This window comes from Tursiops truncatus, chromosome 8 (assembly GCF_011762595.2).
Source record: "Tursiops truncatus isolate mTurTru1 chromosome 8, mTurTru1.mat.Y, whole genome shotgun sequence".
In the NCBI taxonomy this organism is placed as follows: Eukaryota; Metazoa; Chordata; class Mammalia; order Artiodactyla; family Delphinidae; genus Tursiops; species Tursiops truncatus.
In genome coordinates this window covers 5,849,402-5,872,045 of record NC_047041.1, presented here as the reverse complement: position 1 = coordinate 5,872,045, position 22,644 = coordinate 5,849,402, and the positions used below count along the sequence as shown (strand labels likewise).

The 22,644-nt window shown below is 47.1% G+C and overlaps 1 protein-coding gene across 4 annotated transcripts in view; it reads right to left on the bottom strand.

The window, feature by feature from the left end:
• ETS1 (ETS proto-oncogene 1, transcription factor) overlaps window positions 1–22,644 on the bottom strand; it is a 128,659-nt gene that overhangs the window by 14,467 nt on the left and 91,548 nt on the right. For 2 of the 4 annotated variants that reach the window (XM_033861811.2, XM_033861812.2), the window contains 5 exons: window positions 18,426–18,545; window positions 16,415–16,615; window positions 13,386–13,463; window positions 12,220–12,468; window positions 7,615–7,875 (listed from right to left, as the gene is read on the bottom strand). In XM_033861811.2, the coding sequence (XP_033717702.1) occupies window positions 7,615–7,875; window positions 12,220–12,468; window positions 13,386–13,463; window positions 16,415–16,615; window positions 18,426–18,545 (909 nt within the window). The remainder of the gene's footprint in view (window positions 1–7,614; window positions 7,876–12,219; window positions 12,469–13,385; window positions 13,464–16,414; window positions 16,616–18,425; window positions 18,546–22,644) is intronic. The other 2 variants (XM_033861813.2, XM_033861814.2) reach the window with 1 other exon arrangement.

The window sequence follows — 22,644 nt, the reverse complement described above, 5'->3', positions numbered from 1 at the left end:
ACCTCGAAGAATGTAGAACTGTATTGAAGGACAGAAGGTCTGGAGAATAATACGAAACAGTGGTAACAACGAGCACCTAGAGGGTGCTTCCTGTGGACCTAGCACTGTGCTGGGTGCCTATTCATGGAATTCCCACAATAATCCTAGGAGATAGGAACTCCTATTATGACCATTTCGCAGGTGAGAAAACTGAGGCACAGAGATGTCAGCTTGCCCACAGTCACGCCGCTGGTCAGTGGCAAAGCCAAGACACACTCAGGCTGCCTGGCTCCAGAGTCCATACTCTTAACCCCACCACGATGAAGCCTCTGCAACATACCCAGTGGTCAAACAGCCTGGATGGTCTCCTGTCATGTGCTTAACCTGGATTTAAGACTGAAGGCATAAAAGTGACAGACGGGGTGCTGATAACCATCCTATCTGTAAGCATCACATGAAAGTCACTTTAGGGAGAAGAGGGAGGGATATACAGAAGCCCTAGAACAACAGGGGTTTGAACTTCATGGGTCCATTTATACATGGATTTTTTCTTTATAAATACATTGGAAAATTTTTTTGTACATTTGCAACAATTTGAGAAAAACTCAGACAAACCACATAGCCTAGAAATATGGAAAAACTAAGAAAAAAGTTGGGTATGCCATGAATGCATAAAATATACGCAGATGTACACAGAACAGACAAAAAGTGTGTAAATCGACTGTTTATGTTAGCAGGTCAACAGTAGGCTAGCAGTTAAGTTTGGGGATTATACTCGGATTTCTGACTGTGTGGGAGTCAGCGCCCCTCACCCCCGTGTGGTGTTCACGGGTCAATTGTAGCACCTCTTGAATGGAGTCTCCACGCCGGGGAACCACTGGTCAATCAGTGTCCAGAGAGGCAAAGGCATCCAGGGAACCAGGAGATGCCAAGGGGCGAAATCTCACAGAGCCCTTCCCAGCAGAGGCTGCGGGAGTTTCCAGGCCGGCTGTTCAAGGCCGACAGGACCTGTGTGGATGCCTCGGCAACACACTGGCTGAATTCTGTTCAGTGGAAACATCTGACTTCAAAGACAGAAAGGTGGAGCTTCAAAGTGGAGACAGAGTGGAATTCCAGAACTGTCACCACCCAGTTCCACCACTTGGAGTTAGATTTTGTTAAAGAAACAGCGACCCAAATAAATGGGAGACTCAGAGACTCCTTTAAAGCTGGGGGACTGGGTCCCCAGAAAAGATGTGTCATCGTGTAAGTTTCCTGCCTCCTAATCCAGGCACCCACAGGCCTCGGCGAGTTGGAACGCCAGGGTCTGAGATTCTGTTTTGTGAAGTATGAAGGGGCCTCTCCGCCCCAAAGGCAGCTCGCCGGAGCTACCGTAGCTGCGTCCAGACCCCGGGGTGGCTCAGCCAGCTGCGGTCTTCAAGGGCAACTGACGGAAACAGGGAACCTCCCTGTCCATATTTCCGAAGCCAGTTAGAAGAAAAAAATGAAGGGTGAAGCCAAATCCTCCCACCGTGTGATCTTTTCCACGGGTGGCAGATGATTAAGAAAAATGGTCCCAAAGCGAACCAGTCAGGAGGCGGAAGCAGTGGAACGTCCATGCAGGCAACACCAAGGGGCTTCTGCCCCCCGCCTCCCCCTCCAGCCCAGAGCTGCCAGGGAGATCTCCTTCCCCAGGCTCCAGAGTATTTCCCCAGCAGCCTCATAACTGAGCAGCATGTTAACCCGTTACTCCAGTGAGGTCCCAAAGGCACTCCACACACCCCCTTAGGACCCAGCGCCAAACACAGCACAGAGAATCAGAGTCCCCCCGGCTTCTGGCAGCAAGCCTCCAGTTAGGCTCAGGGGGTCTGTCTGGCTTCCTACAGCCTGCTACTCACAGGGGCCTGTGAGGAGAAAGGGAAGATGCTCCATCTGCCTTTCTCACTGCCAAGCTCTTTTCTTCCCAGCCACCCAGGTGCTGTCCGACGATGGTCTACACCAAGACTGTGATGCTGCCTGTAAGCCTGAGGCCAGGCCCAGCCTCGCCTGGGCCGAGAACCTCAGGGCCCCTGTAACAGGCAGTACTGCACGCAACAGGCACCAGGGTTCTACGCTCATGTCAGCAAGCTGGTTCTTCTTGACTTTAGTCAATTCACACCCTTATCACGACAGCAGGCACATGGAAAGACTATATTCCAGAGCTTGGCTCAGGGAATCACCACCCTCCCCCCATTATAAAACTCCAGGCTGTTCCACCTGTAGACGAGCATTAGAATCTTCTGCACAGATTCACACTGCACTACCCTGCTCCGGTGATGCGCCACCCCCCTTCCTCGTCAATGACTTAGGCTCACACCAGAAGCTTCCTCGGTGGTTGTTTGTACCTGAGGACGCTGGGATGATTTTGCAATCCAGCTTTCCGTCAGAAAACTGTGATTTCAGGAAATGCCATCCAATCTCAGGTTTCATTCTGAACTGAAGGGCTTTGAAGCACTTCTTTTTGCAGGAAAGTTGTTTATTTTCAAATACATGTTTTAGCAGTAGCTTTAGGTTCCTGAACCCTAAAACTCAGTGACCAGTCAGATCCCCCAGGTTCTGGGCATGGCCCAGGGACTCTGTTATTCTGTGACGGTGGACGGGCTCTAATTTATCTACAAAATAGCAAGAAGAAGGTTTATCTCAGGCCAAAAGCAACAGGGGAATACCTAGGGCTTCTATTTCTACAAGGCTGGTACGGCTTCGTGTGATGCCTCACGCAAAAATATTTGCAAGTTGGATTCCTGACGGTCCCATATCGAGCCTTTAGGAGACTGAGGGATCAGCTATTCACAAATCGGCCCAGCACGGTAAAACATACTTTCGTTATAGTTACTGACTAGCTTTGGGCTCAGCTTTGCTCAGGCTCCAGGATAAAGAAGAGATCCTCACCACTTCATCAACAATTACAACACAAAGCTGGGGCTTCTCCTAGACAACGACAACACGACAGTTACCAGCAGGCCTGCTCCATACCAACTGCAGAAGTGATAGGAAAGGATTCCTTATTTGTAGCAACAAAAGTCTGGCAGTCTGGAGTGAAGCTCTATAAAGCTGATTTACAGAGCAATAGCTCCAACTCCCTCCTGCCCCCAAGACCCCCCTCCCCCCCCAACACACAGTGTGAATTAGTGACAAGCAAGAGACAAGACTCCTAATCTACTCTATGGGAGCAACTGAGATAACCAATGAGTGTTCTCATTCTTTAAGAGGGAGAAAGATTTCGTACTCAGGTGAGACATCTGGCACTTAAGGTTCAATTCAAGAGCTACCTTCCTGCAGAAGGCCTGGAATAAGTCCTTTTTGGTGCCTCAGTTTCATCATTGATAAGAGGGGCCTGGAGGGACAGAGAGGAAGGGAAAATACTCTTTGACAATCCAACATATTATTCTACACCTGCTGAAATGGAAAAAAAAAAAAATCAGAGATGCCCATGTGTGTCAAGGATCTAGAAAGCTTTTTGCTTAGGTCCATCAAATACATAGAAAACACCAGGCCACTTCTCTCAGTTTGTTTTGTAATCAGATGGGGTTCATAATGTATCTTCGAACAAAAGAAAATGGAGCTCTCTGATCGTATCAGTTTGATAACCAAAAGCGGTCCCAGTAAGGTAAGAAGGTGCATTCTTGGCGGAAGCCAGCACTGCATTTGATGTATTCTTAACTCAGCGAACAGGCAGGCTTTCAAGCCATGTTATCTGCCCACACATCTTGACCTAATTTAACAAGTTGCCATGGGAGCCCAGTGAAGGTTGATGCAATTTTCTTATCTTGGGAGGAAGAATGCAACTGTGCAAGAGAATGTGAAAATTCAGTTTCTAACTGATTTCCACACTTACGGTGCAGTAACTAAGACAGCATCTGAAGAAGTAAAATGTATTCCTTTGAGAGTGAGACGAACAGAGACCTAGGCTCCTACTGCACTGGCAGGAAAATGGATTCACACCCCCGCACAGGGAATCTATACATACATCCTTTAGTTCAAGCCAAGTCATAGTGATGTAAAAGGTACACATGTGCTCCTACCGTGTAGCCACACATACTCTGGAGTTAGTCGAATTTTAAGGAAACAGATTAAAAAAAAAAAAAAAGAGCTCAGAACTTGAGATAGAAAATAGGTGTGACATTTATGAGCAATGAAAAGTCTTGCCAACACTTATACAATGATTTCCACTTTCCAAAGTACTTTTCCAAACTTCAGCTCATCTTAGCATGTCTGCATAGACTCAGAGATCCATTTATAAAAACTCCAGTCACTACACGCTCCCCGCGTGGTGGAGGGGGCTGAGTAAGCATGTTCCATCCCCCTTCCCCGTTCCCTAGGATGTATGTGAAATGATAAGGGGTCACAATGAGGGGCAAGATATAGTTTGCACTGCGGACAGGAGAAGTCCACCAGGAACTGAACACAGGAAGAAAAGACACCCAAATTTGGACCACTCCCGACATGCCTAACAAATTCCTGACCTTCATCAAACCACAGCAATACGAAAATCCAGTTCAAGTCTAAGGACAATGACAGTGTCTTGAATTCGTCAAGATAGTGAACCTTCCAAGGCTACGAACACTTGTCTGCACTCAACATGGGCTCAGATTTGCTGAAATAATTGATTTGTTACGAGTGAGCTCTCTCCCCTGCGTCTAGCACCATGTCTAGCACTCATTTGTCTCGTTAATTGAGTTAGTTCAATTACATTTTCACAGATCTCCTACCACCGAGAGAGGGAGGGTCACTTCCATTTCACTAAAAGTAGAAGAGGGTACAAGGTAAATTTGCCTGAAATCACACAGTGTGTTAGCGCTGGGAGGAGCTCAGAGGACTTCTGTTTTCTGGGCTATTGTTTGCACCTCCATCTGAGATGGTTTGAAAAGTTAAATCCCCAGTTATAAAGAAGAAACAACTGAATGGTAAGATACTTAAAAAAAGGTTTTTTAGTTCAAATGACTACTTGAATTTTTGAGATCTTTAACTGATAATCATCCTCTCTTTGCTTCCATTCACTGAATTAGTTTTATTCCCCTAGAAAGAAAGAGAGAGAGATAGAGACAGAGACAGAGACAGAGATAGAGAGGCAGAGAAAGAGAGAGGAAAAGAGAGGGAGGGAGGGAGGGAGGGAGGGGAGAAGGGAGGGACGGAGGGGCACCCATTAAAAATAATCTATCCAAATAAGGGATGACATCAAACATAACTCACAGCTCCAGGACATTCCTGTATTTGTCCTGAAAAGAGCTTTTGAGGTTCTCATCTGTTTGCCTCTGGGTTAGGATTGCCAGAGAAGCCTCACAGGCGGCATTTTGGTGTTGGCCCTCTTGATGACATTTCATGTCCCTAATTTGTACTTCACACTCATTCCTCGTTCTTAAAATTTCCAATTCACCCTTTTCCTTCTCTTCTTGAAACTGGGACACGTGGAGAGATTCCCAACTCTCAGATAATTCTTGCCAAGGTACTGAGATCATCTTAGTCAAAACCCTTTAAATCACTCTTGTAGACTATTAGCTCTGCAAGCTTCTCCCACCTACGAAATCCAATAACTAATATATATATATATATATATATATACCCCTTTCAGAGGAGTTTCTATTTGAGGTGGAGATGAGGCGTTCACCGTTTCTAGAAACTTCTAGACTTTCTGGAGTGTAGCCATGAATCCTTAACAGAATCTTTTCCCATGAAGGCTGACCTAAATCATAAGACTCTCTTTGGCCAGAACCCAAACTTTAGAACTTAAAGTCAGTTTATTTAATATCATTATCCACAAAACCGCCTTAACTAGCAACATGTTCAGAACTGTACACCAAGCTGAGAGAGAATGATGAAAATTGTCATATGGGAGAAAATTATAATCGTGCCTCGTAATGGTGGTTATGGTGGAGATTACGCCAGAGGGAATAAGGCAGGACCTTTAATAGGGAGAAACTAAGTTGAGGATTTGGTCCTGGAAGCTCGGGCAGAAGGAGGAGAAGAGGTGGCCTTTACACTTGGGCAAACGACAGAGCCGAGTGTAACCTGCGCCATAAGAACAGAAGCAAGTACAGCCACTTAGAGACGCCTGCCGCCTCCACAGCCCAGAGTCATGCCAGAGCTGCCCCGGCCTCTCCTCCTCCTAATCAAGCAGCACTTCTCTCCTCCTTCATCGGTGTATCCAACTGGAGTCCAGTTCTTAAAATACCTAAGAGTTTAATTACAGGAGCCAGCACTCCTGTGCATATTGAAAGAGACTTTATATACTTTCCTTATTCCAGGTGCCATTAATGGAAAAGGGCAAACTTTCATTGTCTGCTGCCCAAGATGGGAAGGAACTCCCTGGCAAAGCAGCAAGTTCCCATCTACTCGAGATGTTCCAGCGAGGACCTGGGGAATATACTGCAGCAAGAAGAAAGTAGGGAACCTTTAAGCTCCTTTCTGGCCCACGACTCTATATACAGACCTTGTCGCTACCTCAAAATCCAGACCTAGCTCCGGAGCACCTATCCGTGCACTGAACCGCATGGGGAGCCGGAAGAATGCAACGTAAAAGACACACACCCCCCTGATCCTTGAAGGAGGAGGAACTTTTCTAAGCATGTGAGCTGTTCTCAAAGGTCAGCTGGCTTTCCTAGTAAAGACCTGAGATTTCCCTCACACAAGAACAGGGATCCAGCACACTCTTCAGATCAGACAGACACGTCACTAGAAACACAGATCTTGCTGTCTGTCTTCATCCATACAGAGGGTCCCCACCAGTGACCTGTCCAGGGTGGATAAACTGTAAGAGAACAGAGGGCAAGGTCACAGCTGTGTCATCCAAGCTTAAAAATAAGCTCTGCTCGCGACACAATGTCTAATGTTTACAAAACACGACAATCTTACAGAAAGGGTCTGATCGTTAACATGCGTCTGCTCCTTGGACAGTTGTCAGATATACTCTTCAAACCCTTCCAGAGCTAGACAGCCTATGGGCCACACCTTGCTTGGACAATGAATCATTTTGCTCTAGTACCAGATTCTCAATCAAAGCCCAGACTCTCAACATACATCTTCCTTCCTCTGTGACATTTCTTCAGTCACCACTACTACAACTTTCACTCCTGGAAAAAAATCAACAGTAAAGCTAAGCGACAAGAAAGGTTTCCTATGTAGGGCAGGATCCGGCCAGAGTGTCCGGTGACTGAGGGCACTGTTCCCATTGGAGAGACCGGCCAAATACTGAGGATTCTACTGCAAATGAGTCCAGGGTGTAGGCCATTCCGTGACGGCTTTGAGAGATGCCACTGCTGGTTTTGGGTTTAGAGAGACCTCCCAAGGGCAGGCGAGAAGTCCTTTGATGCTAGACCACAAGGCAGAGGTTCCAGAAACACCAAATCAACAGAGTTCCCTTCTCCCAGCGCGGGGTAAATATCCAAAATATCAGTTTTCCCTACCGATCCTGGAAAGGATCCCTTGGGACAGAACGACACTGCTTGCTTCCAAAAGCCAATGGCTATTCACAGAGTGGCTTGAGAGGCTGACCCAACCTCTCCGAGTCTACTTCTCCCCACCCCCCCGGAAAGAAAGAGGCTGGCTTCAGGGGCTGGGAATGTGCACAGAAGCTTCCAGGGAGCCCACCCTCAGCGAGCAGGAGGCGGGGCGGGCGCCTACCTGTGTAGCCAGCCAGGGCCGCAGCAGGGATGACAGGCTTGTCCTTGTTGAGGTCAGCACGGTCACGCACATAGTCCTTGAAGGTGCCCTTGGGCTTGTGGTTGGGCAGGGCGGCTGGGTAGTCCTCTGAGTCGAAGCTGTCGTAGGACGGGACACGCTGCAGGCTGTTGAAGGATGACTGGCTGCTCCAGGACTGCGTGAGGCGGTCGCAGCTATCGTAGCTCTCTATGCTCTCAAAGGAGTCCTGGCCCCCGAGCTTGCCTGGAGGAAGAGGAGGTGGGAGGAGGGCAGGGAGGAGGGATGGGAAGAGACACTGTGAAACCCTCTCGGTGAGGATGCGCAGGACGGATGGAGGGAGTGGCCGGTGGGGATGGAGGCGTGTGGGTTTGCTCTGGGGAGGAGGGGCTGCCTGGGCCCAGTCTGCGAGCCCCCTGCGTGGTCTCGTCTTGCTCCAGAGCCCCTAGGACAGAGATGCAGAGTCGGGCGCAGCTTCCATCTGCCAGAGGGAGACAGCAGTGTTTGGGACCGCAAGAATTCCAGAGCCAGAAATCTACAGGCTGAGAATCATGCCGGCTATGATGGGATTTCTGGCTGATGAATTAGACCCAATGAGTAGATGAGGAAATCTGAGCAGTGTCAGGCCCAATTCATTCCCTATTCTAACTCAAGCCAGGGAGACGATTTCAAAAGGCCCCATTTGGCAAAATATTCTGGTCATGAGAAAAAAAAATTCCATTAGACTAAGAGCAGATTGACCTTCCTTGACCTTGGAACTAAAATATTATTTTTTAGCCTTTCTTCCAAACACTCTTTTAAAATGAAATAAATGCAGTACTGCCTCTGTGCCTTCTCAAACAGAGAAAGAAGTTATGATATGCTTTTTCCAGGAGGTTAAAAAAAGCAAACACTATCCCTCTTCTAAATAGAAATCCATATTCTTTATCCTCTCCAAGTGCAGCTTTGTACTTGAAATTTGTACTTTATTAGGGAAACGTAGGCAATAAAAAACAAAGAAGTCGATTAAAGAGTTAAGGTCCACAGCAGTGTCAGAAATCCTTTACTGTATGAGTTGCTTAAGGCATTCTTAACTGACCACAAGATCATGCAAGTTCATTAATTTCCCAAACCAGGTTATAAACAGCTGCTAGGATTGCATAATAGCTGCTAGAGAAATTTCCACTGGCGAAAATGCCATTAAGAAGGAGCCTAACAAAATGGGGGGGGGGGGGGACCAAAAATAAATGCATCTAACTACTGAAAAGGCTCACAGGAATATTTTTTTATGTTTTATTTCCAGATACTTTCCAGGCAACCTAAATTAAATCATGGGAGATTAAATGGCCACCTCAGCAAATTCAAGAAGCCAAAGGATGTGACAAATGTGTGTGCAGAGATACCTGTGAGTCAGGGCTGGCTGGTCTACCATGAAATTCAATCCCAGAATAAGGGCTGGCATACACAGCGTAATACTAATATGTTTCTGGTGTATCCTCCCCTTCATAACAGAGGGAATTCGTTAAACCAGTGAAATTCAAATATTTAATCTTGGTGTCCAAACCAAAATTAAATATACAGTAATTAAGAAGGAAGATACATTGCTTCCAAAAACAAATTTTTTTTAACCCCAGATAAAAGATACTCAGTTAAATATGTAATTTTTGCATAATCTCCCCTTGTAGATTTCCTGAACCTCTTAACACCTCCAGTGCTGCTTGGAACAGAAACATAGTTATTTAGCTGCTTCATCTCATTCTTTCTTCCAGTCACTCATTCAAAGAAGGGTAATCCCCAGAAGGTAGGTACATGGAAGAGCTTCATGGAATCATCGGCCCCGCCTACCCAGTCCACTGTCATATTTGCAACTTTTTATTATTATTATCTACTCAGTACTCTGTAATGATCTACATGGGAAAAGAATCTGAAAAAGAGTGTATATAGGTATACCTATAACTGATTCACTTTGCTGTACACCTGAAACTAACACAACACTGTAAATCAACTCTACTCTAATACAAATATTTTAAAAATAAAAAAAGAAGGGACTGTCCCTTCCAGAAATTCACATTAAAAGACTCAAGAAAACAGCCCCCAACCAAGAAGGCAACAGCTCCTTTTCAACAGAACAGGAAATTTTGTGGTCTCTCATGAAAAGGTATTTGCTCACACCCGCTATCCATCTTACACATACCAAAAACCTAAGAAAGAAAGTTTATATTTTCATGAAGAATACTCCCACAAAGTCACCGATGTCGAGGCTGTAGTTATACTCAAATGTCCCTGAGATGATTCTCTCAGTCATTTTTATATTTGGAGGGTACAGAGACTGGAATTTTCACATGCAAGACAGCTGAGCTTCCAAGGAGTCCCAATAAGCAAGGGCACTAAACGAGGCCAGAACCACTCTCTGGCAGCCTCTCAAACATGAACCGAATGCAAGTCTGTGGAGAGTTGCAGTTTATAGCAGTAGGCTACTTTCATCTTAGCTCTCTTTCACAATCCTGGAGCTGGGAACCATCATTTACGGGTATCTTCTCCCAAAATGGGTGGACTCCAACTGGATTAGACACTCGGTTAGGCTACTGTGCTCACGCAGGGAAGCTCCACGCCATCCATCAGCTGGCTTTCCTGAGAAATGTCTCAGCGAGGTCCTTCCAAAGCTATTCCACCACACAGACCTCGGAGCACCCAGAACAGTAGGTCGGGGAGGACAACGGCGGCCCACTGAACAGACTAGCACAAAGAAGACAGCTCTCCGAGGCCAAAGAAGTGGCACATCGAAGCACTCTATACCCTAATGCAGTACACGAACACTACGATGATTGTTGATAATAAGCAGCTCACAGTGATGCTTTCAGTCTAGACCGATCCTACCACGTCAGAGCCAATCAGCCCCTAGAATACATCCTGTCTGCGGCACTTCTAACTCGCCAGAAGCAACCGTGAACGGACCGGTCTCCCCTTCAAGTCTGTGTGGTGTGAAGCTTGGTGCGAGTGAGGGAGAAGGAGGCCAGAGAGAAAGCCCTCCTGTCCCTTTGTACAGGTCACCGTCTGGTCCCTCGGGATTCATTTGGGGTCGCGGGGCGGGTGGGGACCAAAACCAAAAACCAAGAGAAGGAGAGGGAGAAGGGGGAATTGCACAAATGCAAAGCCAGACGCAACTGGTAAAGGACCTGGCAGCAGATCTGCCCAAAGTGACACCACGGCTGAGTCCCCACGCACACTCAGCCTCATCACACACGCACAGGAAGCCCCGTGAGAAAGAAAGGCGCTCTGTTGCTGTGACCCGCCTGAGAAAAAAGGTACACATATGTGTAAGTATTTAAATAGACCGGCATCCAAAAATAAAGAAGAAAGGGGAAGGCAAAGCTGGTCCCACCCATCCCCTTCTGTCTGAAACACAAACACCCCGGGGCTGCAAGAAGGCAGATTACAGGTTCCGATTTTGCTGGGGACTTTCCCTCTGCAGGCTTGCTGGTCATCTCGAGGCCTGCTGGGAGGAAGTAGGAACCTGAACACTTGAAGGAGATGACAATGTGTGCGGCCCGTGAGGCCTTTGGGGCCTCACTGAGGAGAGGAGCAGGGTCATCACCGAGCAGAAATCACCACGAGGCGGCCAGGCCCGACTTCCGTGACCAAAGGCCTCGCAAGCATCGCTCGGAAGGGCTTTCTCCTGTCCTCTTCCTGTCTGTAATTCTCTCCCATTTACCCATCAGAATAGTCATCTTTTTCAACTTGTTGGAAATCAGCTATAGGTCTTCCTGGATGAACAAGTCCCTCTTTACGATGGACTGCGCTTTTGTCAGAAACCAAACAATCTGGACACGTCACTAGGTGAGCCGTGCCTCTGAATGTTTATGTCCTGATCTTAAAAACTGGGCGTACTTAACCTTTTTTGCTTTATAAAGTCAGCCAGCTCTATTTTGAACCATTTATTTCACTGTCAGTGAGTATTTTATCATTGCCATAACAGTCATGGCAACAAGAGCACCTTCTTCCGGAAGCCTCTGGCCGCCTCTTTCCCTGGTCCTCTACCTAAATACACCCTTTCACCACACTGCTGAAGACTGGTTCCAAATAAGCTGTTGGTTAACCATCTTCTATCTTCCCAAACCAAAGAAGGCACAGGAGGCTAGGAAGCCCAGGCTGAGAAGCAGAGGTCATTCAGATACCCAGCCAGGATGTGCAGTCTGACCGGGAATACCTGGAACACCAGGACGATGTGGGCTCTCCAGGAGGGTCTCTGAAATCATCTTTATGTGATTGTGTCCTCCTTAAGCAAAATCCTCTCCAAGAAAATAACGCATACCTTCGAAAAGAGCCACGAGCACCTGAAGTTATCACGTGGTGAAATGTTTTACCCACATAAGAAAGGCGATTGTTCTTCCTGCCAGATTTCAGTTCCACCATGGACCCAGAGCCTTTGGCATCATGAAGGACTTGGCTAAAATTCCATGATACAAAGTTCTTAATATCTAGACATTCTAAGACGGAAAGGCTAAAACTCAGGAATGCCCGGGGCTAAGAGCGAGGGGGAAAAAGTGGGACCTGGAGAGCTCACAAACTCAGGTAATTCTTAGAATTTTCTAGAGCAGAAATCCGACCTACCACGACTGGTCCTCCCCATGCACATGTTGTCTGGGGTCACCACTTCTTGTTTGATGGCAAAGTAGTCAGTCTGCAAGGTGTCCGTCTGCAGAGGGTCCCGGAGGATGACCGAGGGGTAGTCGTTCTCATACTTGAGGGAGAGGAGCTCCTCCGAGCTGATGGGATGGAGGGTCTGGTAGGACTCTGTAATGAAGCTGGGCTCGGAGAACTCCGATGGAGGGACACACTGGGCATGCTCGATACCGTAGCCTGGAAACACAGAGCATGGGCAATTGGAGAGAGGAGAGATGCGTACTGGAAACAGGCCGTTCCTCCCCATTGACAAGGGCCCCGCAATGTCAAACAAGCTGACTACCTTCGGGAATGCAAGAAAAATATTTTAAGTGAGAAGGGCCTGGGTTTTCAACCTTGCGCCACTACTCAAGAGCCGTGGCCCTTGACGAGACACTTCCCTTTTCTGACTTGATTTTTTCATCTCGAAAATAGGAATGGTGGCAACCTTCCTCGGGGTGTTGCGATGCAGATCCAATGACAGCATACGTGGAAAAAGCCTACCCACATTTCTAGCACACAATAAGCTCGTTGTTGTTGTTAGGATAAAAATCATAATCGTAAAAAGATAAAGTGAAAATAAACCTGCTTAAGACACCCTTTGAAAGCAAAGCCATCAGATAAGCACAGCCCGAGGCTAATTCTCTCCCTCCGGCCACCCAGGAGGCCTGGTGAGGGATAAGGTACTACAAGGAGGAGGCTTTACGTTCCTGAGGCTGCAGGGCATGCTCTGGAGGAAGGATTTCAGAGGAAGTGCTGCCGCATCTACCAGTAAAAAGGAAAGAACAAGGTCCAGGGCAAAATCCCTAACCCGAACCTCTGATGGCCACCGCGGGGCACATAAGAGTTTGGAGGCAAGTCATTGTCTCTCTGTGCGACCTTCATGCTGAAGACATGGGAAAGACCCCGGTGTAGGTGCGTGCAGGTGAATAAAATGTGCAGATAGGCTGAAGCCTTGTGCTTTGTGGGAAGAGCAAAACAACCAAGAGTCTACATTTAAGGAAATATTATTTTCTGTAGCATTACCAGGCGGGGGCCTGAGATGGCCCAGGACAGGGATCCTTTCCTAAGTTCCCATGACAGGAAGAGGGGGGAAGAGCAGGGGGTGAACTTACTAATGAAGTAATCCGAGGTATAGCGCGACTCTGGGTAGGGAGGGTTGACTCCATTCACTTGGTACGGCTTCACATCCTCTGCAACAGACAGGAGAGGCATGAAACAAAGAGGTCAGCGTGCAAGCAACGCTCAGCCGAAGAGGACCCTGGACAAAAGGACCACAGTGATCTCAGCCCCTCTTCGCAGAAATCTGCATGTCCACCGACTGAGCTGGTGTCGGCGTCTCCCCTGACGGGGGCCTTGTCTAGAGACGAGCTCACTGAAGGATGGCTACGTTTATGATTCCAGTAGCTGCAGAATGGGATTTAGTCTCTTGGAAAGCGCATCCTGTGAGTAACCTCTAAGGGGTGGGAAGGCATTCACCGCCTTTCTGATGCATGCGTGTGCCGCCAGCAGCCGAGGCTTGAAGGCATGTTGGGAGGTTACCAGCCACCAATACTCAACCCGATCAGGTCCAAAGCTTCTCAGAAATACAGGACAATCTCTACACAGGTAGATTTAGAGCCTCCATTTCTTCCAACAGATGTCTGGTTTTTTGGTGGTTTTTTTTTTTTTTTTTTTCGGTACGCGGGCCTCTCGCCGTTGTGGCCCCTCCCGACACAGGTTCCGGACGCGCAGGCTCAGCGGCCGTGGCTCACGGGCCCAGCCGCTCCGCGGCATGTGGGATCTTCCCGGACCGGGGCACGAACCGGTGTCCCCTGCATCGGCAGGCGGACTCTCAACCACTGCGTCACCAGGGAAGCCCCAGATGTCTGGTTTTCGTTTTGTGTTTTTTCTGTGGCCCTCAAATGTCAAGTTCAGGCCCAGATAAGATGCTAGTAAGGTGACTCTACTTAGTGAAATATGACAGGGCTCAGACAAAGAGAGAGAAGAGCCACATAACCACACTCCTGTCCAGGTGCCAACCTCCGTAGGAATGAGAATGGAACATAGATGAAGGCACCCAAGCAGAGGAAGGCTCTCTCCATGGGACTAAGGTGAGCCTGTGGATCGTCTAATGACCCTGGAATCTGCTGGTGGCCCCTGACTGTCGCATGGCACAGTATGATTACGTTTCACTGTAAGAATCAGACATAAAGACAGAGGGTTGGTTTGGGTTTCTCCTCAGGTATTTGATAGCTTGTTGGGAGCAGAGACTGCTGGGAAAACAAGTTTATGCCTGCACAGAAAAACAGTTCCCAGCTGAGATAAAATGATTAAACTCGGCTTCAGCAGCTTATCAGATTGAAACATCCCCTGTACCTTTGGCCTGCCACCCCACCCAGAAAAGCTATGTTTTTTCCGCGCTGGGTTGCCTTAGTTTAATCACAGAACAAAAGCTGTAGCCTCAATACAAACATCACGTTCAGTTGTTCAAGGACCTGAACAAGGACGATCCTCCTGCCTCTCTCCCTTGAAAATGTTGTGAGATGTTCTCAAACCCACTCCATTATTTCCCAATTCTCCTAAATTTGCTTGTATTGTTCCTTCGCAGGAAGGTAGGCCAGAAGCTACCCCACGAGTCCGCATCACTACACAAAGAACACAGGACAGGAAGTTCGAGTGAAAAGACCTAGGTTTAAGGAAACAAGTGATGTTGAGGAAACCACCTAACCTGTCCTCGTTTTACAGACAAGGACACCGAGAGAACATGCCCTTCCCATGTCCCAGGGTTGTTTTGAGAGTCCTATGAGAAAAACGCAGTTTCAAGCACTTTGGAAACAAGGAGGTGCTGTACAGATGAGTTATAACTGATCAGAGGCAGGTTTAGACACTCCAGGACAGCTGCTGCCCCAGGGTGAAGACTGGAGGGAAACGGTGAATTAGCAGCATATATTGGGGCGACACAGTCTGGTGTACCCCGCCCCCCACTGCTGTGTTTATAAGCCAATGCTTGCATCAGATCTGTTCTGAGCCTGCTGTCTCTTTTCCCTCTATACACAGGTGCTCACGTCAACACGTGTGAGTGGTTTGTGTGCAGTTACACCGAGATCACGGTGTGGCTTCGGGGAAGGCTAGATTCACCTAGTTCTCGACTCTGCTTATATTTCTTTTTCAGCAGAAGCTGAAGGGAAGGGGAAAAAAGAAAAAGATAACACTTCTGTGCCCAGAGGAGTCTAATTTGGGTCTCTCCTGGGCATTGCAGAGTGGAAAATATCCTTAAACAAAGGAAGGTATTATATGGAATAAAAGTGCTAAGCCCGAGTTCTGCTCCCTGCCCCCCCCCCCCCCGTCACCGCGTCTGCGCCAGGGCTTGGAGCTGGTGACCACAGGGAAAGGGTGGGCCTGGGTCAGAGAGGGCAACAGGCTTCTAGGCTTACAGTCAGCTGGAGGGCACTGCTGACTGCTGGTAACTGCAATTTATTTTAAGAAGAAATTCAGAAAAATAAGCGCAAAAACACCCAAGTTTGCCGCCTGCTGCTGTTTCTATCCTCAGCCAGGACTGTGGTACATGAGTCACTTGGTCCAGAAAGGTTGGAAGAGGCTGGTAGGGGAGGCCATGTCATTACAAGGTTGCAACACGGCGTCCTGACATAACCCCAGTTTCTGCTCCAGATGGAAAAGGTGTACCTCGCGACTGCAATTCCAATCTAGTTAGTGGGCAGAGAAGCCTGCTTATTAAGAAGCTCTGAGGAACGAAGCTTGGATGTGGCCGTGGATCAAGACAGTGTGTCTTAAGAGTATCAGGAAAAAAAAAAAAAGAGAGAGAGAGAGAGAAAGAAAGAAAAACTCTCTTGTTGCTGGCTGTGGGCACTGCTTGTTCAAACAGTACATGAGTCTAAGATAAAGTCTGGGATCAGAACTCTGCATACCAATAAGCTTCAGGAGTAGAGACTAGCTAAAGATTAAAACTGGAACCTCCAGTACACAGAAGAAAAAGAAACTAACATTTATGGAACACCTGCTATTTACCAGGCACTGTCTACGCCGTGCTGTGATTGGATGCCCAGGTGATGGCATCGACGTTGCACCACTGGGCACGCTCCTGGACCTACTCTCAAAGCCACGCCCCCCCGGCTCCCACCTCACCCTGCCCCCATGCATTTACCTTTCTGCAGGATCTCCAGATGCTCCCACAAGATGTCCCCAACGAAGTCTGGAGCCAGCTCGAGAAAGCAGTCTTTCCCCAGCGCGCAGAGGGCTGCCCCATTCATACAGAACTTCTGGAAGTCCACACCCTTTAGGCTGAACTCATTGACGGCCCACATCACCCAGTCCCGAACATGGGTCTCTGTCCACTGCCGGGGGTCTGCGGGGAGAGATCAAATGACGTTCCAGCAGATCGAGCTCTTAACTCTTCCCCGAGTCTCAGAGACAACACGAAAGCATCTGACCTTCACTGAGGATGTCCTCGGATTCATAGAATTAGGAATGCCTGATGGGGCATCTTCCATAACCCTCCCCCCACCCCCACCCCCGCATCCAACAGCCCCATCTTCTCTATCTTGCCAGCTAGAAGATCACTGTCATCAGCTAGAAAGGAGCAGAGAATTCTCCATCCTTAGAATCTTCAGACCGAGATTCCAGGGATCTCCTCTTTCACTGCCTTATTTCCATCAGACTTTTTTGAAGCCTGGGGCAAGGGAACAAATGACTTCTTTAACAGCAATAATAACAAAGTCAAGTGTGCTCTGGACGTTGCACTCACCTCTCCCTGCTCTTAACTCTTATAATTTACTTGAGACCATTATGCTTAATTATTTTTATCTTAGTTAATCATGGCTAGCCCAGTTGTCCCTGGGTATCCAAGGAGGACTGGTTTCAGAACGCCCTCGGATACCAAAATCTGTGGATGCTTATCTCCCTTATATAAGAGGGCAGGTTAGGGTACAGTCAGCCCTCTGTATCCGCGGGTTCCTGCATCTGCAGGTTCAACCAACAGAATCCGACCTGTGGTTGGTTGAATCTGCCAACGAGGAACCCTCGGAGGGCTGACTGTAATCGTCACAGCAATTAGTAACAGTAAGCCATTCGAATGATACTTGGTAATAACGACATCATTAGGTACCTGTATTATACCAGATACCCTTCAAAATATATACACATCACAGGCCCTGCGTTGAGTAGAAGTGTAGGACAGACGACATATAATCTTCACGCATGACCCCTGTTTTAACATGACTACACCAGCTAATGACACTTAAAGAGCTCAGCTGATGGCAGGCTGTGATGCCTACAGCATGCCTGCTCTCAAGGTCACCCCCTTCGATCTAGACGATGACTTTATGAGATGTTGGAAAACCCAGGGGTCAGAATTCACTGTATTCTGCCTTGTGATGGGGCATTGCTGTCAGCTGAGGTTTGTGGGAAAGTAGAATACGTGGAAAGGTGGACAGACACACTCACAGAATCTACCGAAGGCTTTCGTCTGGCAGGGTGGAAGCCTCTTATGCAGCAGTAGCACTAGCCTGGTCTAAAGACAGCTTTTGTTTCTCTGACTCAATAGAAAAGTGTTCTTTCTGCTCTCAACTGTTCAGGAAATGCTGCTTGGTCAAGGCTTAAGTCTTCCCCCATCAGTTTTCCTTTCTGACAACGCAGGTCACTTCCCCTTACATTCCTGAATAAACCCTTTTGGATGAGAACACCCAAAGGTAAACACATTTCACCAAAGGACACGGAAAAGAAAAGAGTAAATTCCCAGAAATGCAGGTCATCGAGTTCATCCAATGGCGGCCCAGAATGACTCCAAGGCCATGGCTTCCAAACTTGTCTGTACCGTGGAGGCACTTGAGAAGCTTCAGAATTACCGATGCGACCAGCAATTGTGACTTAATTGGTCTGGGACCTGACCTGGACTGTGGAATTTTTTGACGATCCCCCGTCTAATGTGCAAACAAGTTTGGGCACCACTGCCCTAAAACCAAGATGGCAGGGGCAAGCCTGGGAGACGAAGGAGCATCAGTATGCGTCTATGCTTGTTCCAACAGAGGTCTGCGACGATCTGTGGCTGCTGACTGAAGCACGCTGAGTAATAATGTCTATCTCACTCAACAGGTGAGAAAACTACCCATACCTCAAAGTCTGATCCCATCCTCTCTCCTTCCAACTACAAAACCTACCTTTTGGAATTCCCAGCCGTTGCTGCTCTTTAGAGAAACCACTGAAAGTAGCTTTCAAGGCTTGAGACATCATTTCTTTGCTGCTTGGAGTTAAGAGTGGAACATCTGCACATTCCATATCTGTAAGGAAAAAATAGCACATGAATACTAACAAAAACGAAGTAGGTGATGGATGGTAGCTAGACGGGTGGTGGTGATCGCTGTGCGATAGACAGAAATATCAAATCATTATGTTGTATACCTGAAACTAACATAAGGTTACATGTCAGTTATACCTCAATTTTAAAGATAAAACTAACTAGGTAATTAACCACCCATAAAATATCATGGAGCATGAATGGTCTGAAGAAGACAAGCTGAGAAATAACTGTAGTAGCATCCTCACCAGGGCAGGTAAAATTTGGGGGGCTTTCCACAATGTGGTAGGGCCCATAAAAAACACCCAAAAAAACAAAAAACCTGACTCTTGCCTCATACGCCCTGCCTCTCTGACAAAATACTTTTATTCTTTCTGTATAGCTCTGCTAATTCCCCCACAGCCCCTACCCATCCTTCACACTCACTGAGAATATTAATGTTTCTACGCACTTGCTGTTACCTATGAAAAGGAAGTAACAACATCCGTTCAATAAATAATTATTTAGCATTTGTTACATGCAAGGGATTAGCGAAAGAACAGTGAACAAGACAGTAATGATCCCTAGCCTGATGGAGCTGGATATCAGATTCTGGCAGGGAAATCAGTCATCAAAAAAACTATTTACACAATTAAACGTTCAAATACAATGTCAGTAAGGGCTTCATAGGAGGAGTAGAAGATGCAGTGTTAACACGTAACAGGGAGTCCTGCAGGTCTGGAGGAATCAGAGAAGGCCTCCTTTAGAAGTGAGATGTTTGACCTGAGACCTGAAGGATACACAGGAGTTTTTTAAAAACTACTCCAGACCAGTGGTTCTCAAAGTGTGGTCCCCAGACCAGCCGTATCAGCATCACCTGGGAGAACTCAGCCCCACCCAGGCCTCCTGAATCAGAACCTCTGAGCGGGCGGAGCCCGGAAATCCGTTTGTAACACAGAATCCAGGTAATCCCGATGAGCACTAAAATTAGAGGGCTGCGATCCGAGATGAGAGAATAGCACAAATGAAGGTCCTGAGATGGGGGAAGAGGGGAACCTTGGCCTGTTTTAGTATCAGAAAGATCAATGCAACTGGAGCAGAGCGATCAAGGGGACAGCAGCTTTAGAGGAGGCTGAAAACGTAAGTAAGGAGTGTGTTAAGGAATTTATAATTGTATCCTGAGCAAAACAGGCATTGAGAGTTTTATGCAGAGGAATGACATGACTACATTTTGTTTGAAGAATATCATCTTACGGTAAGTCTATTTTTATTTTATTTATTTATTTATTTTTGGCTGCATTGGGTCTTCGTTGCTCCGCGCGGGCTCTCTCTAGTTGCGGCGAGCGGGGGCTACTCTTGGTTGCGGTGCACGGGCTTCTCATTGCGCTGGCTTCTCTTGTTGCGGAGCACGGGCTCTAGGCACATGGGCTCAGTAGTTGTGGCTCATGGGCTCTAGAGAGCAGGCTCAGTAGTTGTGGCGCACGGGCTTAGTTGCTCCACGGCATGTGGGATCTTCCTGGACCAGGGATTGAACCCATGTCCCGTGCATTGGCAGGCGGATTCTTAACCACTGCGCCACCTGGGAAGCCCCAGGTAATTCTATTTTTAAATTTTCAAGGAACTGCCATCCTGTCTTTGCACAGTGGCTGCATGATTTTACAGCCCCCCACAGTGCACAAGGGTTCCCCCTCCTTGCCAACACTTATCTTCTGCATTTTTTACAGTAGCCATGCTAATAGATGTGAAGTGGTATCACATGGTAGTTTTGACCTGCATTTCCCTAATTATTAGGGATGTTGAGCATCTTTCCATGGGCTTATTGGTCATTTGTGTATCTTCTTTGGAGAAATGTCTATTCAAGCATTTCGATCATTTCTAATACAGTGATTTGTCTTTTTGTGTTGAGTTTTAGGAGTTCTCTATATACCCAGAAGAGCTGATAGCAGGGTCTTGAAGAGATATTTGTACACTCATGTTAATAGCAGCGTTATTCACAGTAGCTAAAATGTGGAGGCAACCAAGCGTCCATCAACAGATGAGTTGGATAAGCAAAAGGTAGTATAAACACACACAGTCCGCTATCATTCCGCCTTACAAAGGAAGGGAATTCTGACATATACTGCAACGTGGATGAGCCTTCACATCATGGTAAAGGAAATAAGCCAGTCTTGAAAAGACAAACTATATAAGGGACTTAGAATTGTCAAATTCATAGAGACAGCAAGTAGAATGGTAGCTTCCAGGGCCTGGAGGGAGGAAGGAATAGGGGGTTGTGTCCTGGGGACAGAGTTTCAGTTTTACAGGATGAAAAGAGTTCTGGAGGTGGATGGTGGCAAAGGTTGTGCAACATTATGGGTGTATTTAATCCCACTAAACTGTAACTTAAAAATAGTTATGTTGGTAAATTTTAGGTTATGTTCACTTTACCACAATTTTTAAAAATGGGTTAAAAAAAAAAAAAGATCGCCTTAGCTGCCGGTAAAGAATGGCTTAGGAGGTTAACTCCAAATGGATGCAAGAAGACTTGTTAAAAAGCTCTTGTATCAGTTGTGGTGAGGGATGATGGTGGCTTTAGCTAGGAAGATGGCTCTGCAGAAAATGTAAGTGGTCAGATGTGACATGCATATAGGAGGTAACACCTATAAAACTTGATTTATGTAGGTGGTGAAGAAGAATGAGGAATCAACATCTGCAGATCCACAAATGCGTCCTCCTTTGCTATTGCCACATGCATCTTTATCTCTGCTGTGTCCCTCTTGTACTTGCAGACCATGTTCAAAGCCAAGATACATAGATATGGTTCAAGTTAAAAATCCTCCAAATTCACCTCAGGCACAATTTCCAACAAAAAGCAAACAAGCGAAGAAATGACTTGAGAATTCCTACTAGCTGTCCTGTGACCTTTAGACAGCAATGCACTTTACTGCAGTAATTTCCAGAAGCCCGCTTGCTCACCCTGAATCTTCAGTGTATCATATGAAACTGACAGAAAATGGCGGGGCCACTAGAGAAGTCCCTCCACCAGCCGTCTTTAACCCTGGCTAGTTAAAAAGTTCCCTGGATGTAAGTAACGTGTTACTGGCTGGATAAAATGGAAACATAGGAGGGAAAAAAAATGATAATTGGTGACCTCTGAAAAAAGAAACAAATATATTGCCTCTGAATATCAAAATGAATGGAAATTACGTGGCAAGAAAGAAGGGCAGGCAGCTCTTTCCCTCAGTTTGCTTTGAGCGGTGCTATCAGGAAACTGCCCAGAGTCTGCCCTGTGCCCTCGAAGAACAGAAGGGTTCACTGCTGTGGCTCTCCCAGGCCCTGCACTGAGGGGGATCTGAAGTTATAGGGAGTGGAGAGTTTGGGTTGCCCTGGGACATGCCCAAAAAAACCTAGTGGAAAAATCAACACACTTCCAGGAAGGTTGACAAAATGCTGGAAAATCCCAGATTGTTAGGGGGGAAAAGTAGGGGGATGGGATAAAACGTTGATTACATAACATCCAGCCCTTTGAACAATGGAATAATCATCACATGAGTCACTAAGAAAGACATCAGTGCTCCCCCTTCGTCCCCACTCTCCTCGCCCAAGAACAGCTAAGGGACAGGTCCAGGAGATCTTCCCTTAGAGTGGAAGTCAGTTCGACTTTAGAGAAAAGGGCTCTCTATTTAACCAAGAGTATCGCTTCTGAAAGAAGGAACAAATGCAGCAACCCCAGCTCCCAACACAGGAGTCAATCAACAAACGCTGGATGAATTCAAAGTCTTCCATATTTGAATCAACTTTCCTTCCCTTCGCTCCCATCCAACACCAATTCATGAACTTGAACTGTGTGGGTTTTGTTGTGTGTGTTTGTTCCCTCCACTGGATCTATGACTCGATGAAAAGGACTCTACTGATGGCAGAAGTGGGCCAGGAAAATGCATGTGGAAAATGTGGGCCGGGCCAAATGGACCAGCAGTGGTTCTGCTGCAAACTGGAACTGAAGGATGAGGCTAGGAGGCCCCAGACATCTTCTGAACAGGAAAGCCTGGACAGTTGGATGCCAGGGTGATGTGAAGGCTGAGGATGACAGCAGAGAGCCCGGAGTCTGCTTCCTATCACAGCAG